The sequence below is a fragment of the Aquarana catesbeiana genome, linkage group LG08 (genome assembly GCF_042186555.1).
Source record: "Aquarana catesbeiana isolate 2022-GZ linkage group LG08, ASM4218655v1, whole genome shotgun sequence".
Lineage (NCBI taxonomy): Eukaryota > Metazoa > Chordata > Amphibia > Anura > Ranidae > Aquarana > Aquarana catesbeiana.
The window spans coordinates 4281686-4300987 of record NC_133331.1 but is presented as its reverse complement, the minus strand read 5'-3'; the positions used below and the strand labels follow the sequence as shown (position 1 = coordinate 4300987).

Genomic DNA, 19302 nt, shown 5'->3' with positions numbered 1-19302 from the left:
ACATATTACAGGAGATGATCAGAGACTGCAGACATAATACAGGAGATGATCAGAGACTGCAGACATAATACAGGAGATGATCAGAGACTGCAGACATAATACAGGAGATGATCAGAGACTGCAGACATAGTACAGGAGATGATCAGAGACTGCAGACATGATACAGGAGATGATCAGAGACTGTAGACATAATACAGGAGATGATCAGAGACTGCAGACATAATACAGGAGATGATCAGAGACTGCAGACATGATACAGGAGATGATCAGAGACTGTAGACATAATACAGGAGATGATCAGAGACTGCAGACATAGTACAGGAGATGATCAGAGACTGCAGACATAGTACAGGTGATGATCAGAGACTGCAGACATAATACAAGAGATGATCAGAGACTGCAGACATAATACAGAAGATGATCAGAGACTGCGGACATAGTACAGGAGATGATCAGAGACTGCAGACATAGTACAGGAGATGATCAGAGACTGCAGACATAATACAAGAGATGATCAGAGACTGCAGACATAATACAAGAGATGATCAGAGACTGCAGACATAATACAGAAGATGATCAGAGACTGCGGACATAGTACAGGAGATGATCAGAGACTGCAGACATAATACAAGAGATGATCAGAGACTGCAGACATAGTACAGGAGATGATCAGAGACTGCAGACATAGTACAGGAGATGATCAGAGACTGCAGACATAATACAAGAGATGATCAGAGACTGCAGACATAGTACAGGAGATGATCAGAGACTGCAGACATAGTACAGGAGATGATCAGAGACTGCAGACATAGTACAGGAGATGATCAGAGACTGCAGACATAATACAAGAGATGATCAGAGACTGCAGACATAGTACAGGAGATGATCAGAGACTGCAGACATAATACAAGAGATGATCAGAGACTGCAGACATAATACAAGAGATGATCAGAGACTGCAGACATAATACAGAAGATGATCAGAGACTGCGGACATAGTACAGGAGATGATCAGAGACTGCAGACATAATACAAGAGATGATCAGAGACTGCAGACATAGTACAGGAGATGATCAGAGACTGCAGACATAGTACAGGAGATGATCAGAGACTGCAGACATAATACAAGAGATGATCAGAGACTGCAGACATAGTACAGGAGATGATCAGAGACTGCGGACATAGTACAGGAGATGATCAGAGACTGCAGACATAATACAAGAGATGATCAGAGACTGCAGACATAGTACAGGAGATGATCAGAGACTGCAGACATAGTACAGGAGATGATCAGAGACTGCAGACATAGTACAGGAGATGATCAGAGACTGCAGACATAATACAGGAGATGATCAGAGACTGCAGACATAATACAAGAGATGATCAGAGACTGCAGACATAATACAGAAGATGATCAGAGACTGCGGACATAGTACAGGAGATGATCAGAGACTGCAGACATAGTACAGGAGATGATCAGAGACTGCAGACATAATACAGGACATAATACAGGAGATGATCAGAGACTGCAGACATAATACAAGAGATGATCAGAGACTGCAGACATAGTACAGGAGATGATCAGAGACTGCAGACATAGTACAGGAGATGATCAGAGACTGCAGACATAATACAGGAGATGATCAGAGACTGCAGACATAGTACAGGAGATGATCAGAGACTGCAGACATAGTACAGGAGATGATCAGAGACTGCAGACATAGTACAGGAGATGATCAGAGACTGCAGACATAATACAGGAGATGATCAGAGACTGCGGACATAATACAGGAGATGATCAGAGACTGCAGACATAATACAGGAGATGATCAGAGACTGCGGACATAGTACAGGAGATGATCAGAGACTGCGGACATAGTACAGGAGATGATCAGAGACTGCAGACATAATACAGGAGACGATCAGAGACTGCAGACATAATACAGGAGATGATCAGAGACTGCAGACATAGTACAGGAGATGATCAGAGACTGCAGACATAGTACAGGAGATGATCAGAGACTGCAGACATAGTACAGGAGATGATCAGAGACTGCAGACATAATACAGGAGATGATCAGAGACTGCGGACATAGTACAGGAGATGATCAGAGACTGCAGACATAGTACAGGAGATGATCAGAGACTGCAGACATAGTACAGGAGATGATCAGAGACTGCAGACATAGTACAGGAGATGATCAGAGACTGCAGACATGATACAGGAGATGATCAGAGACTGCAGACATAGTACAGGAGATGATCAGAGACTGCAGACATAATACAGGAGATGATCAGAGACTGCAGACATAGTACAGGAGATGATCAGAGACTGCAGACATAATACAGGAGATGATCAGAGACTGCAGACATAGTACAGGAGATGATCAGAGACTGCAGACATAGTACAGGAGATGATCAGAGACTGCAGACATAGTACAGGAGATGATCAGAGACTGCAGACATAGTACAGGAGATGATCAGAGACTGCAGACATAGTACAGGAGATGATCAGAGACTGCAGACATGATACAGGAGATGATCAGAGACTGCAGACATAGTACAGGAGATGGTCAGAGACTGCAGACATAGTACAGGAGATGATCAGAGACTGCAGACATAGTACAGGAGATGATCAGAGACTGCAGACATGATACAGGAGATGATCAGAGACTGCAGACATAGTACAGGAGATGATCAGAGACTGCAGACATAATACAGGAGATGATCAGAGACTGCAGACATAATACAGGAGATGATCAGAGACTGCAGACATAGTACAGGAGATGATCAGAGACTGCAGACATAATACAGGAGATGATCAGAGACTGCAGACATGGTACAGGAGATGATCAGAGACTGCAGACATAGTACAGGAGATGATCGGTGATGAGGAGACAGCTGACATCAGAAGTTTCTCACACAGGTCAGGAAAGTGTCCGACGCTCTGTATATGGGGGGGCGGGGTGTGGGCGGGGTGTGGGCGGGTTGGGGGCGGAGTTCTCTCCTCACTTTTTTCAGAAATGGCGCCATGACGTTCCTCGGAGTCACGTGACGTCCCCGGGGCTCTGATTGGTCGGCTCCCCGGATGTGGTCTCCATGGTGACGGGCGGAAGTCGGTCTGTCAGCTGATCGGTCGGGCGGAGTGAAGATGGCGGCGGAGGCGGAGTACGAGTCCGTACTGTGTGTGAAACCGGAGATCAGTGTGTACCGGATCCCACCCCGGGCCTCCAACCGGGGCTACAGGTACTACAATACTCCTCCCCCAACGGGAGGGACCCCGAACTACAACACCCCTCCATACCCATCCCCCACATCTCCCCAACCGGGGCTACAGGTACTACAATACTCCTCCCCCACCCGGGGGGGCCCCGTACTACAATACCCCTCCACCTCATACCCATCCCCCACATCCTTATGACCAGAACTAAATATGAGGGGGGGGGCTCTGTACTACAACACCCCTCCATACCCATCCCCCACATCTCCCCAACCGGGGCTACAGGTACTACAATACTCCTCCCCCAACAGGAGGGACCCCGTACTACAACACCCCTCCAGCTTATACCCATCCCCCACATCCTTATGACCAGAACTAAATGTGAGGGGGGCTCTGTACTATAACACCCCTTCATACCCCTCACCCAGCTGCTATCTGGAGTACAGGTACTACAAACCCCCTCCATACCCATCCCCCACATCCCTCCAACTTTGGGTAGTGGTACTACAACACCCCTCCACCTTATACCCATCCCCCACATCCCTATGACCAGAGATAAAGGTGAAGGGGGGACCCCGTACTACAACACCCCTCCACCTCATACAATCAATCATAGGTATCATCTGTACTACAACACCTCCCCCCCCTCCCCATCCCACCAACCAGAGGAGAGGAGACCTCAGTACTACAATCCCCCTCCCTATGATCGGGGATAAAGAAGAGGGGGGGGACTCTGTACTATAACACCCCTTCATACCCCTCACCCACATCCTACTATCTGGGATACAAGTACTACAAAACCCCTCCATACCCACCTCAGGCCTCCAAGGGGGATACAGATTAGGGCGGAGCTCAGGGCTACAACACCCCTCCCCCCTCCATATCCACCCCTCCTCCAACCGGGGTACACAGGGGACTCTGATACTATAACCCCCTCCCCCGGGTGACTCCCCCTGTCTGTACTCTCAGGGCCTCGGACTGGAAGTTGGAAGAACCAGATTGGACGGGGAGGATGAGACTGACATCCAAGGGGAAGGTGGCCTTCATCAAACTGGAGGACAAGGTGACAGGTACTCCACCGGGGGAGGGGCTGTGTGTATATAATATCACCGGGGGAGGGGCTGTGTGTGTGTATATCACCGGGGGAGGGGCTGTGTGTATATAATATCACCGGGGGAGGGGCTGTGTGTATATAATATCACCGGGGGAGGGGCTGTGTGTATATAATATCACCGGGGGAGGGGCTGTGTGTATATAATATCACCGGGGGAGGGGCTGTGTGTATATAATATCACCGGGGGAGGGGCTGTGTGTATATAATATCACCGGGGGAGGGGCTGTGTGTATATAATATCACCGGGGGAGGGGCTGTGTGTATATAATATCACCGGGGGAGGGGCTGTGTGTGTGTGTATATCACCGGGGGAGGGGCTGTGTGTATATCACCGGGGGAGGGGCTGTGTGTATATCACCGGGGGAGGGGCTGTGTGTATATCACCGGGGGAGGGGCTGTGTGTATATCACCGGGGGAGGGGCTGTGTGTATATCACCGGGGGAGGGGCTGTGTGTATATCACCCGGGGGAGGGGCTGTGTGTATATCACCGGGGGAGGGGCTGTGTGTATATCACCCGGGGGAGGGGCTGTGTGTATATCACCCGGGGGAGGGGCTGTGTGTATATCACCGGGGGGAGGGGCTGTGTGTATATCACCGGGGGAGGGGCTGTGTGTATATCCCCACCGGGGGAGGGGCTGTGTGTATGTGTATATCACCGGGGGAGGGGCTGTGTGTATATCACCGGGGGAGGGGCTGTGTGTATATCACCGGGGGAGGGGCTGTGTGTATATCACCGGGGGAGGGGCTGTGTGTGTGTATATCACCGGGGGAGGGGCTGTATGTGAATTATCTCACAAAAGTCAGTACACCCCTAAGTGAAAATCTCCAAATTGGGCCCCAATTAGCCATTTTCCCTCCCCGGTGTCATGTGACTCGTTAGTGTTACAAGGTCTCAGGTGTGAATGGGGAGCAGGTGTGTTAAATTGGTGTTATCGCTCTCACTCTCTCATACTGGTCACTGGAAGTACAACATGGAACCTCATGGCAAAGAACTCTCTGAGGATCTGAACCACTTGAGCCCCGGACCATTATGCTGCCTAAGGACCAGAGGTCTTTTTCCAATTTGGCACTGCGTCACTTTAACTGCTAATTGCGCGGTCATGCAATGCTGTACCCAAACGAAATTTGCGTCCTTTTCTTCTGACAAATAGAGCTTTCTTTTGATGGTATTTGATCACCTCTGCAGTTTTTATTTTTTGCGCTATAAATGGAAAAAGACCGAAAATTTTGAAAAAAAATTGATATTTTCTACTTTTTGTTATAAAAAAATTCCAATAAACTCAATTTTAGTCATACATTTAGGCCAAAATGTATTCGGCCACATGTCTTTGGTAAAAAAAATGTCAATAAGCGTATATTTATTGGTTTGCGCAAAAGTTATAGCGTCTACAAACTAGGGTACATTTTCTGGAATTTACACAGCTTTTAGTTTATGACTGCCTATGTCGTTTCTTGAGGTGCTAAAATGGCAGGGCGGTATAAAACCCCCACAAATTACCCCATTTTGGAAAGTAGACACCCCAAGGAAATTGCTGAGAGGAATGTTGAGCTCATTGAATATTTATTTTTTTTGTCCCAAGTGATTGAATAATGACAAAAAAAAAAAAAATTACAAAAAGTTGTCACTAAATGATATATTGCTCACACAGGCCATGGGCATATGTGGAATTGCACCCCAAAATACATTCTGCTGCTTCTCCTGAGTATGGGGATACCACATGTGTGGGACTTTTTGGGAGCTTAGCCGCGTACGGGGCCCCGAAAACCAATCACTGCCTTCAGGATTTCTAAGGGTGTAAATTTTTGATTTCACTCTTCACTGCCTATCACAGTTTCGGAGGCCATGGAATGCCCAGGTGGCACAAAACCCCCCCCAAATGACCCCATTTTGGAAAGTAGACACCCCAAGCTATTTGCTGAGAGGCATGGTGAGTATTTTGCAGCTCTCATTTGTTTTTGAAAATGAAGAAAGACAAGAAAAAACTTTTTTTTTTTTCAATTTTCAACACTTTGTGACAAAAAGTGAGGTCTGCAAAATACTCACTATACCTCTCAGAAAATAGCTTGGGGTGTCTACTTTCCAAAATGGGGTCATTTGGGGGGAGTTTTGTGCCACCTGGGCATTCCATGGCCTCCGAAACTGTGATAGGCAGTGAAGAGTGAAATCAAAAATTATGTTTTATCATGTTTGTTTTTCAGGTATGCAATTTTTTATACTTTACCGTTTACTGTGTTTTATTGTTAACCATTTTTTTGTCTTCAGGTACGCCATTCACGACTTTGAGTGGTTATACCAGAATGATGCCTGCAGGTTTAGGTATCATCTTGGTATCATTCTTTTCAGCCAGCGGTCGGCTTTCATGTAAAAGCAATCCTAGCAGCCAATTAGCCTCTAGACTGCTTTTACAAGCAGCGGGAGGGAATGCCTGGGACGCTAGTATAGATCTGATCGGATCAGATATTGATCCGTACAGATACTATACCACTAAGGGAGGCGTATGCTGCGTGCATGGGTATTAGCGGTACTGGCGCTAATCTGACGCTGCCTGGGGCGACGCATATCACCGCCGGGCGATCAGGGGGCTAAACCTTTATTCGGTAATAAACGTGACACTATAAAAAATAAACGAACTAACCAGCGTCACCCGTAACGGTTATACGGTGATCAGTGGTGAAAGGGTTAACTAGGGGGCAATCAAGGGGTTAAAACATTTATTGGATAGTATATGGGGGTCCCTGTCGCTATAAAACGACGACGAACCTAAATATTTACCTCCCTAACTAGCGTCACCAGCGACACTAATACAGCGATCAGAAAAATGATCGCTTAGTGACACTGGTGATGGGGGGTGATCAAGGGGTTAAAACTTTTTATTAGGGGGGGTACCCTAGACCTAAAGGGGGCTAACACTAACTGCCCTAACACAGTAACTGTCACAAACTGACACCAATGCAGTAATCAGAAAAAAAAAAAAAAAAAAACTGCTCGGTGTCAGTGTGACAGGGGGGGGGGGGGGGCGCGATCGGGGGGTAAAGGGGGGTGTTTTGTGTGCCTGGCATGTTCTACTGTGTGTAATGTTTGTGCACTCACAGTGATGTCTTCTCTCCTCAGTGCCGGAACGGAAAATACCGAGCCGAGGAGAGATGACATCATTTCCTTTGCTGCTGTTTAGCATACAGCAGCAGAGAAATTATTCTATTGGCCGGCGGCGATCGCGAGGGGGGGGGGGGGCCACAAATGGATGGTCTCCCCCTCATCTCCGATCGCCGCTGGACAATAGCCGACCGCCTCAGGCACCGGGGGGGGTCCGATCGGACCCCCTGCCCGCAGGAAGCAGATTACGTATATGTACGTGATTCTGCCTGCCCGTGCCACCTTGCCGACGTAAATCGTCATGAGGCGGTCGTCAAGTGGTTAAAAAAAAAAAAGAATTGTCGCTCTACATGAAGATGGCCTAGGCTATAAGAAGATTGCCAAGACCCTGAAACTAATCTGCAGCACGGTGGCCAAGACCATACAGCGGTATAACAGGACAGGTTCCCCTCAGAACAGGCCTCGCCATGGTCCACCAAAGAAGTTGAGGTCACGTGATCAGCGTCATATCCAGAGGTTGTCTTTGGGAAATAGACGTATGAGTGCTGCCAGCATTGCTGCAGAGGTTGTAGGGGTGGGGGGTCAGCCTGTCAGTGCTCAGACCATACGCCGCACACTGCATCAAATTGGTCTGCATGGCTGTCATCCCAGAAGGAAGCTTCTTCTAAAGATGATGCACAAGAAAGTCCGCAAACAGTTTGCTGAAGACAAGCAGACTAAGGACATGGATTACTGGAACCATGTCCTGTGGTCTGATGAGACCAAGATAAACTTATTTGGTTCAGATGGTGACAAGCGTGTGTGGGGGCAACCAGGTGAGGAGTACAAAGACAAGTGTGTCTTGTCTACAGTCAAGCATGGTGGTGGGAGTGTCATGGTCTGGGGCTGCATGAGTGCTGCTGGCACTGGGGGGCTACAGATCATTGAGGGAACCATGAATGCCAACATGTACTGTGACATACTGAAGCAGAGCATGATCCCCTCCCTTCAGAGACTGGGCCGCAGGGCAGTATTCCAACATGATAACCACCCCAAACACACCTCCAAGACCACCACTGCCTTGCTAAAGAAGCTGAGGGTAAAGGTGATGGACTGGCCAAGCATGTCTCCAGACCTAAACCCTATTGATCATCTGTGGGACATCCTCAAACGGAAGGTGGAGGAGCGCAAGGTCTCTAACATCTACCAGCTCTGTGATGTCATCATGGGGGAGGGGAAGAGGACTCCAGTGACAACCTGTGAAGCTCTGGTGACCTCCATGCCCAAGAGGGTTAAGGCAGTGCTGGAAAATAATGGAGGCCACACAAAATATTGACACTTTGGGCCCAATGTGGACATTTTCTCTTAGGGGTGTACTCACTTTTGTTGCCAGCGGTTTAGACATTAATGGCTGTGTGTTGAGTTATTTTGAGGGGACAGCAAATTTACACTGTTATACAAGCTGTACACTCACTACTTTACATTGTAGACAAGTGTCATTTCTTCAGTGTTGTCACATGAAAAGATGGAAGAAAAGATTTACACAAATGTCACTGAGGGGTGTACTTACTTTTGTCAGATACTGTATATATCACTGAAGGGAATCTTCTGATTTATTTATTTTTTTAAAGCATTCCAGGCAGCAGTTCATCAATCAATTAGCCATTAACCCCATCAGTAGGCAATGGAAAGGAGGTTCTCACCCAATATGTGAGGGTACATGGCCCCGTCCATCATCCCTTTGATGCGGTGAAGTTGTCCTGTCCCCTTAGCAGAAAAATGCCCCCAAAACATAATGTTTCCACCTCCCATGTATGACGGTGAGGGATGGTGTTCTTGGGGTCATAGGACCTCCATGTATGACGGTGGGGGATGGTGTTCTTGGGGGTCATAGGACCTCCATGTATGACGGTGGGGGATGGTGTTCTTGGGGTCATAGGACCTCCATGTATGATGGTGGGGGATGGTGTTCTTGGGGTCATAGGACCTCCATGTATGACGGTGGGGGATGGTGTTCTTGGGGTCATAGGACCTCCATGTATGACGGTGGGGGATGGTGTTCTTGGGGTCATAGGACCTCCATGTATGGCGGTGGGGGATGGTGTTCTTGGGGTCATAGGACCTCCATGTATGACGGTGGGGGATGGTGTTCTGGGGTCATAGGACCTCCATGTATGGCGGTGGGGGATGGTGTTCTTGGGGTCATAGGACCTCCATGTATGGCGGTGGGGGATGGTGTTCTTGGGGTCATAGGACCTCCATGTATGACGGTGGGGGATGGTGTTCTTGGGGTCATAGGACCTCCATTGTATGACGGTGGGGGATGGTGTTCTTGGGGGTCATAAGCAGCATTCCTCCTCCTCCGAACATGAGTTGAGTTGATGGTCTCCTCTGACCACAACACTTTCCCCCAGTTCTCCTCGGAATCATTCGATCTTCATTAGTAATCTTCAGATGGACCTGTACATGTGATTTCCTGAGCAGGGGGACCTTGCGGGGGCTGCAGGATTTCAGTCGATCACGGTGTAGTGTGTTACCGATTGTTTTCTTGGTGATTATGGTCCCAGCTGAGATCATTGACAAGATTCTCCCGTGTAGTTCTGAGATGATTCCTCACCGTTCTCATGATCATTGAATCACCACCAGGTGAGATCTTGTATGGAGCCCCAGACCGAGGTAGATCGATCGTTATTTTGTGTTTCTTCCATTTGTGAATAATCCCACCAACTGTTGTCACCCTTTCACCAAGCTGCTTGGCGATGGTCTTGTAGCCCATTCCAGTCTTGTGTAGGTCTACAATCTTCTCCCCGACATCCTTGGACAGCTCTTTGGCCTTGGCCATGGTGGAGAGATTGGAATCTGATTGATTCTGTGGACAGGTGTCTTTTATACAGGTAACAAGCTGAGATTAGGAGCACTCCTTTAAGAGAGAGAGAGAGAAAAGAGTGCTCCTAATCTCAGCTCATTACCTGTATAGAAAACACCTGGGAACCAGAAATCTTGCTGATTGATAGGAGATCAAACACTTATTTCACTCGTTAAAATGCAAATCAATTTATACATTTTTTGAAATGCGCTTTTTTTTTTTTTTTTTTTTTCTGGATATTTTTGTTGTTGTTCTCTCGCTGTTATAATAAACCGACTGATCGTTTCTTTGTCAGTGGGGCAAACGTACAAAATCAGCAGCCAATCAAATACTTTTTTCCCCTCACTGTATATCTCACAATCCACCAATCCTGATGTACTGACGGCCGATCTCCTCTCTTGAGGCCCAAAAACACCAGAACAGTATAAACCCCCCCCCCAAAATCACCCCTTTGGAAGTAGACAGTCCAATGTATTTAATAAGAGGCATGGCAAGTTTGTCATTAATTATTTTGGTAGATGAAAGGGGGGGGGAAACAAAAGTGTTTTTTATAGATAGATGGATATATATATATATATATATATATATATATATATATATATATATATATATATATATATTATAATTATTTATTTTTTAACACATTGGAATTGATTTACTAAAACGAGTGTAAAATCTGGTACAGCCACGCATGGAAGCCGATCAGCTTCTAACTTCAGCCCCGGAATGTTTTGCCCCCTTGATGACCAGGCCGTGTTTTGCAATGCGGCACCGTGTTACTTTTAACCGACAATTGCGCGGTCGTGCGACTCTGTATCCAATAAAATTGATGTCCTTCCTTTTTTCTTTTTTTTTTTCCCCCCCTTTTGGTAGTATTTTATCGCCTCTGCGGGTTTTGTTTGTGTGTGTTGTGGTGTGTTTTTTTTTGTTTTTTTTTTTTATATTGCGCTATAAACAAAAGAAGACCGACAATTTTGGGAAAAAAAAGTTTTACTTTCTGCTATAAAATATATGCAATAAAAAAAATGTAAAAAAAAAAAAATCAAATTTCTTCATAAATTTAGGCCAATGTGTATTCTGCTAGATGTTTTTGGTAAAGTATGCACTGTCACTGTACTAATGACACTGGCAGGAAAGGAGTTATCACCAGGGGCGATCAAAGGGTTAAATGTGTCCCTAGGGGGTGCTTCCTAACTGTGTATGGGGGGGGGTGGTCTGGGTGAACAGAGATCCGTTTTCCTGCTTAGCAGAAACACACAATCTCCTCCCATGTTCTTCTCTGTCAGAACGGTGATCTGCCTCTCCCGGGAACGACGATCGTGGGTTGGTGGTCGGTGGATATCGGGTCCGCTGGACCTGCTGATTCATTCCCTGTGCGCAAATGCATCTCTGGCTCAACCCCCCCCCCCCCCCCCCCCGCCCCCCCCCCCGCCGTAGATATTGCACGAAATGCCATACAGGTACGTCATTTTGCGCAATAGAGCCAACTTGCCGCAGTGTATATATGCGGTCGGCTAATGGCTAAGCTTTGACAATAAGTTACATTCACACTGAACGCAGGTTTGAAATCGTGCATTTCAGTGGGAGGTCTGGGGGGGCGATTTGAAAGACACCTGTTGCGGGTTCATGCACAGATGCCCATTTAATATCGCCCCGCTTGATCACCCCCCCCCCCCCCCCCTCCTCCCCCCGAAGTCCCCAAAAGTAGTGCAGGAACTACTTTTAGAAATTGGTGCACCCATTGGGACGGTGCTGTTGCTGGCAATAGGCTGCGATTTGACATGTCAAATTGCGCCAATGTGAACGGGGGGGGGGGTCTAAAACCTGGAAGCTGATTGGTTTCTATGCACAGCTGCACCAGATTTTGCGCTCTCCAGTTTTAGTAAATCGACCCCAATAGTGACCAGAGAAATGTAATCCAAAGCTGTACTACTCTGGGGAAGTAGGGGTGCAACGGATCAAAAAACTCACAGTTCGGATCGTTCCTCGGATCAGGAGTCACGGTTCGGATCATTTTCGGATCAACAAAAAAAAAATCTCCCCCACTGTAATATCCACAATCTCCCTATTGGCAGGGTGTGGCAGAGTATTGCAGGGTATTGGCGGGTATATTGGCAGGGCATGGCAGGGCATTGCAGCAGGGCATTGCAGAGTATTGGCAGGGCATTGCAGAGTATTGGCAGGGCATTGCAGAGTATTGGCAGGGCATTGCAGAGTATTGGCAGGGCATTGCAGCAGGGCATTGCAGAGTATTGGCAGGGCATTGCAGCAGGGCATTGCAGAGTATTGGCAGGGCATTGCAGCAGGGCATTGCAGAGTATTGGCAGGGCATTGCAGCAGGGCATTGCAGAGTATTGTGAGCGCATTGCAGCAGGGTGTTGCAGAGTATTGTCAGGGTATGGAAGAGTATTGGCAGGGCATTGCAGAGTATTGGCACTGCTGCCATCCGATCTCTCCCCTCCACTGTACAGATCAGTACACAGAGGGGAGAGAGGAACCGGCGTCATGACATGACGCCGGTTTGTTACAAGTGATCGCTCCGTCATTTGACGGAGCGATCACGTGCTAAACGGCCGCCGGGTGCACCAAGATGGCCACCGCTCCGGAGCTAGGCCGAAGCCGCGGCCTTTCCTATGGCCGAGGCCACAGAGCGCTCCGCGGATCGCGGGTGTCCCGTATGGATCAACCATCAAGGATTGGATCGCGGATCGATGACGATCCGTTGCACCCCTATGGGGAAGCGTGTGGTTTTTTTTTTGTTTTTTTTTTTTCTCTCCTTTTCTTACACATGATTGCTTATTCTTGTGAATTTCACTGTTCTAAGCAACCATTTTTACTGAAAACTGATTCATTCAGTGTTTACTTATGTGTTGCTCTCCTGTGATTGGCCACAGCTAATCACACAGTACAGATGGACTGTGATTGGCCCTGTCTGTACCATGTGATGACTGTGACCAGTCATAGAGATCAACACAATAGTACACAGTGAAAGCCATCCTTTGTGTACAAATGTCGTGGTCTGCTGTGATTGGTCACAGTGATCAGTCATCCGGGTGTCAGATTGCCTTCCCTGCAGTCTTCTTTCCTGTACTTCCTATGGGTGGCGCTGTCTTCTCTGTGTGTGTGTGTGTGTGTGTGTGTGTGTATAAATTTTGCTGTATCCAAATGTCCACATTGATGGTTATTTTCTCCATCAGGGGAACTCTTCGCTCAGGCTCCGGTAGACCAATTTCCTGGAATCGCGGTGGAAACCGTCACCGACTCCAGCCGCTACTTTGTGCTCAGAATTCAAGATGGGAATGGTGAGAGAAACGACCGATTTGTAATAAAGTAATAATCTCCTCTTCTAACAATCTGTGCACACCGATCTCAGTTTGGTCCGAAGCTTTTGAGGCCAGAGGAGAGATTTGGGGTCTAATAGGCTCCAGATCTCTCCATAAAGAGGACCTGTCACGGCCCTCGCTGTCACAAGGGATGTTCTTCATTTCTTTGTGACGGAAATGAAATGTATTCTTTATAATTAATGGAAAAACATAACAAGGGTCTGGTGACTGTATAGTAACACTGAGAGTTCTTATTGCAGGAATTTTGATCAAAGGGTAGCCGGGGGTGGGGGTGGGGGTGGGGGGAGGGGTGCTGTAGGGATATATGGAATTGGTCATTTTATCAGAAATGAAAGTTATGTTTTTAACTGCTTCTTTCTTATAAACCACCAGGGAGGAGCGCATTTATCGGTATCGGCTTCTCTGATCGGGGGGACGCGTTTGACTTCAATGTATCATTACAGGATCACTTCAAGTAAGTGCCGGACTGACGCAGCGAGATTTGGTATTCACGTTCCCCTAATCTTCTATGCTAAGAAAGCAAAAGGAAGAAAAAGTGTGTGTTAGGGAAAAAAAAAACAATATAAAACAAATAAAAAATAATTTAAAATAATTTTCTTTATCGTACATCACGGGACACAGAGCACCATAGTAATGACTACCCTGTTTCCCCGAAAATAAGACCTAGCGCGATTGTCGGTGATGGCTGCAATATAAGCCCTAGTTAAAGTCCTTGTAGGGCTTATTTTCGGGGAAACAGGGTAGGGCTTATTTGGGGGGTAGGGCTTATATTGAAGCCATCACTGACAATCACGCTAGGTCTTATTTTCGGGGAAACAGGGTATCTGGGTTTATATGCTACCTTTAGGTGATTGGACACTGGCAACCAATGGTAAGAAGGTTCCTCCCATATAACCCCTCCCATACAGGAGGAAGTACCTTAGTTTTTTTTGTCAGTGTCTTGAAGGTGATGGTCACGGCTGTGAAAGCTCTTTCTTCAGATAATGTCCCAGTGAGGATGTTCTAATCGGATCCATTCGGATGGCATATCATGCTAAAGTGGATGGTACCCGAGTCCTGGTTCAAGAACGGCGTCTTGCCTGTAATGTTTCCTTATGGAGGCTGGACCCTTGTGATCTGGTATTCCTGGTCTTTTATTTGCCCAAGGAAACCTAAAGGGTGCTTTACAGGTCCAGGGGTGTGGACCCTAAAACAAAAGGGGACCCGGTCTCTGAAGGTCCTCAGTGGCATTGCCCGCGGTGATAGGGGAAGATTGGGCCTATCTCAGGCTCTGCTGCGAGGACCGGTGAGTGCTTCCTTTGGAGGCCCCTTTGTATTACATTATTTACATAAGTAATGTTATGCCAGATTGCATGCCAGATTGTAGTGCCTTTTGTGTCCACTGTGTGGTTTCCGGAGAGCGGTTGCACAGACTAGGTTCCCTGTTGTGGACCGTGCGTAGGGGCGCGTGCATGCAGGTAGCGTGCACGTGCAGACGGCGCCTGCAACCCGCTCCCTCCTTCGCGCGCTCTAGTGCGTGGGATGGCGGCATCGCGGCCACGTGTTTCCCGCAGGCGTGCGCAGTAAGTCTCGGGCGTGCGTACGTCACGTGACGACGCACGCATAGGGAAGTCAGGCGCCTGCGTGTGTCAGACTGTTCGCTGAGGCTCAGAGGAGCCAGGAGCGGGGCACGTGAGTCAGGCATTTGCAAACTTTGTAAGGAGGCTCTAGTAGGCTTTGTATACAGCCATATAGAACTGTAAGTTTCCTCTAATCTTGTAAGCATGTCTTCCAGAAAACGAGGTGCAGGGAACAGGATTAATCCAGAGGGTTAAAGTGACTCCTTCAAAAACAGGAGATCAACCTCAGGCTGTTGCAGCACCTGTCTCCCCTGAAAGACCTGTGGCATTTGGCCTGGCTGAGCCATTGCATTTTCCAGGCATTGTGGCCACCACCAATATCCCTGCTTCGGCTTATGTTACTAAGGATGACTTAACGTCAGCTCTCGCTGGTCTTGAAGGCAAAATAGCGGGTATGATTGCCTTAGTAACACAGGGATGGAAGAAACGAAATAATCTCCCTCTCCTGAGCCTGGTCCCAGTGCTGAGTCACTTGAGCACCAGGACTCCTTTAGCCAATTGGGTCCTTGTGATTTGGATCCTGAATGGGCAGAGGATTTTGAGGAGGTGGCCATAGGGGGATAAAGATGCCGAAGCAGAGGAGTCCTCAGCGGGGGACTCGGGTTCGGAGGAACCATTGACGGCTTTGCAATCCCAAAAGCTGTTTATCCAGTCTTTAACCCAAATGGTAAGAGCAGGTTTGAAGTTGCCCCCCCTGTACAAGGGCCAGAAATTTCCTGTTCTACATTGGGATCCTTGCGACCTCTGCAAGGTTCTCAGGTGTTTCCTGTGCATCCATTATTGGAGCAATTGATTTACGCTGATTGGGAACATCCAGACAGAAAATACTTACCTCCTAAAAGGGTTTCTTTTTTGTACCCGATGGAGGAAAAGTTCAAAAAAAGGTGGGATACACCTTTTGGTGGATGCGGCTATTTCTTCAGTAAATAAAAGCTTAACCTGTCCAGTGGATGATGCCCAAAGGGTTTAAAGACCCAGCAGATAAAAAGCTGGAATCTTTGCTAAAGGCCTCCTTTTGCGGTGGCCGGATCAGCAGTACAACCGGCTGTTGCGACTATTGGGTTCTGTCAATCCCTGAAGGACCGTTTTAAAAGACTGGTCAGGAACCTACCTGTTCAGGAGGAATATTCTGATGAATTGACAGAACTTCCTCGTGTTTTGTGTTTTGCAATAGACGCATTAAAAGACTCAATCCAGCAGATGTCTCGCTTTGCGCTACTCTCAGTGCTACTCCACAGAGTTTTGTGGTTAAAGAACTGGTCAGCCGAGATGCCATGCAAAAGGCTACTTGCAGCTTTTCCCTTTCATGGGGAACGTTTGTTTGGAGAAGATCTGGATAAGTATATCCAAAAGATCTCTGGAGGAAAGAGCTCCTTGCTTCCTATGAAAAGAAGGAATAAGCAGCCTTCCTTTTTAAAAGTGGTGTTCCGGCCGAAATTATACTTTTTCAATAAAAATACCCCTATAATACACAAGCCTAATGTATTCTAGTAAAGTTAGTCTGTAAACTAAGGTCTGTTTTGTTAGTTTATAGCAGTAGTTTTGTTATTTTATAAACTTACAGCAGGCCGTGGGCATCTGAAGCCAGACTGTATTTCTTCCGGGATCTCATCCTTGCAGATCTCGCACATGCTCAGTGCAGCACAAGCAGTTTAATAGGTTTCAGGTCAGGTTTCCATAGCAACGGCAGTGTCAGAGGAAGTTGCCGCCCCTTCCCTGAAGGCATTGCAAACAGGAAATGATGCGATGGGCCGCGGCCAGGTATACAGTAAGTGCTAAGAAAAAAATGTAAAACTATCCAATTCATTTACAGTGCACAGTTTAGTGAGGGATGCTGAAGAGTTGTAAAAGTGGGTGGAACTCCACTTTAAGACTCCGAACGCTCCTGGGCCAGGTGCATCTTCTCCCAAGAAGTATCGACGGCCTCAACCACCTGCCTTTTTAAAAGACCTGGGGGTCAGAAAAGAACTTGGACTCAGAAGCCGAATAAGGTCAATACCAAGTCCTCCTTGTGAAGGGGCGCCCTCACTAGTACAAGTGGGGGGGGGGGGGGGGGCAGACTGCGGCGGTTCGCAGATGCTTGGGCAGGGTGGGTGCAGGACAAGTGGGTTATCTCCACTATAACGCAGGGCTACAAAATAGTTTTTTCCCCCAAATCGAGATCAAGAGTTCCTTCGCATCTACAAAAGAAGAAAAACCTATTCCTAGCCTTAGAACATCTAAAAAGGCAAAGGGTGATTATCAAGGTTCCGCACAAAGAAAAGTTTAAGGGGTTTTATTCAAACCTATTCAGTGCCGAAGCCAAATGGGGAAGTAAGGCCCATTCTGGACCTCAAATCCATCCAATTCCTTTCTAAAAGTGCGAACCTTCCAGATGGAATCGGTTCGTTCAGTAATAGCATCTCTAAGAAAAGGGGACTATTTAGCATCCATAGACATCAAGGATGCATACCTTCATGTGCCGATTGTCGGCCAACATCAAAGGTTTCTACGCTTCCCAGTGGAAGAGTGTCATTTCCAGTTTGTAGCACTACCGTTCGGTCTGGCTACGGCCCCTCGAGTCTTCACAAAGGTGTTGGCTCCGGTATTGGCCTCTCTAAGGTCTCAGAAGATATCGGTGATAGGATATCTGAACGACCTTCTGTTTGAAGGACCAGTCCTATTCTACCCTGATGGAGAACGTTTCAACTACAGTTCATGTTCTGAGATGCCTAGGTTGGGTTGGATTCTGAATATGGACAAATCAGCTCTTCATCCAGTTCAAATCTTGACATATCTAGGCTTGATCCTGGATATGACCCAGGAAAGGGTGTTTTTACCCCCCTTGAAGGTCGGCTCAATAGTGGAGCTGGTCAGGAAAGTTTTAAAGGATATAAAGACCCTCAATTCGATTATGCATGAGACTGCTGGGGAAGATGGTGTCATCTTTCAGCGCAGTTCCTTATGTGCAGTTTCACTCCAGGTTCTTCCAGAGAACAATCCTGGAGGCTTGGGACAAGTCTGTCCTAACCTTGGCTCATCCAATATCTCTATCCCCAAAGGTAAAACAGGACCTCTCTTGGTGGTCAAAGACCAGCAACTTAAAAAATGGGAAGTCCTTTCCACCAGTAACTTGGAAGGTGGTAACTTCAGACGCCAGTCGTCTCGGCTGGGGAGCAGTATTGGAAGAGGCGTCCGTACAGGGAAAATGGTCCCAGGTAGAAAAAAACCTTACCAATCAATCTGTTGGAAATCAGAGCAGCTCGCTTGGCCCTCATATTCTGGACGGCCAGGCTGCGGGGGTCTCCGGTCAGAGTCCAGTCCGACAATTCCACAGTGGTGGCATACATCAACCACCAAGGGGGTACCCGGAGCTGGGCAACCCAAAAAGAAATCATATACTGACTTGGGCAGAGAGACACGTGCCATATCTGTCGGCAGTCTATATTCCGGGGGTGGACAATTGGCAGGCAGACTACCTAAGTCGTCAGCAGTTGTTGCCAGGGGAATGGTCCCTCCACCCCGAAGTTTTTTCCTTCAAATATGCCAGCGTTGGGGGGGATACCAGAAGTGGATCTCCAGGCATCCAGGTTCAATGCCAAGGTGGACAGCTTTGTATCCAGAACCAGGGATCCACTTGCCGTGGGGACGGGTGCATTGGTGGTTGCCTGGGATCGGTATTCTCTAATTTATGCCTTTCCTCCGATCCAGATGCTGCCGCACCTGTTACGCAGGATACAGATGGAGCAGAAAACAGTAATTCTGGTGGCCCCACGGTGGCCAAGGAGGTCTTGGTATTCACAGATTGTGAGGATGGCAGTAGGAGACCCATTGTGTCTTCCATTCCGCCCAGACCTACTGTCCCAAGGTCCAATATACCATCCTTCTTTACGGTCGCTGAATTTGATGGCATGGCTATTGAGACCAGAGTACTAAAAGACCGTGGTATCAGTGGTTCTGTTCTGGCTACTTTGAAAAATGCTACCCTGTTTCCCCGAAAATAAGCCCTACCCTGAAAATAAGACCTACAAGGACTTTAACTAGGGCTTATTTGGGGGGTGGGGCTTATATTGCAGCCATCACCGAC

The 19302-nt window shown here is 47.6% G+C and overlaps 1 protein-coding gene across 1 annotated transcript; it reads left to right on the top strand.

Moving 5' to 3' along the window:
• Positions 1-3097: 3097 nt before the first annotated feature.
• Positions 3098-14152, top strand: LOC141105191 (adaptin ear-binding coat-associated protein 1). The gene is made up of 4 exons (XM_073595079.1): positions 3098-3245; positions 4189-4289; positions 13471-13575; positions 13990-14152. Exons 1-4 carry the CDS (start codon positions 3151-3153, stop codon positions 14073-14075), a joined length of 387 nt encoding a protein of 128 aa, XP_073451180.1. The 5' UTR covers positions 3098-3150; the 3' UTR covers positions 14076-14152.
• The last annotated feature ends 5150 nt before the right edge of the window (positions 14153-19302 follow it).

Excerpts from the sequence above, each read along its gene's own strand:
- LOC141105191 (XM_073595079.1), top strand. The coding sequence starts at position 3,151 with ATGGCGGCGGAGGCGGAGTACGAGTCCGTACTGTGTGTGAAACCGGAG. Across the intron at positions 3,246-4,188 it reads GCCTCCAACCGGGGCTACAG|GGCCTCGGACTGGAAGTTGG; the intron begins GTACTACAATAC and ends CTGTACTCTCAG. Across the intron at positions 13,576-13,989 it reads CAGAATTCAAGATGGGAATG|GGAGGAGCGCATTTATCGGT; the intron begins GTGAGAGAAACG and ends ATAAACCACCAG.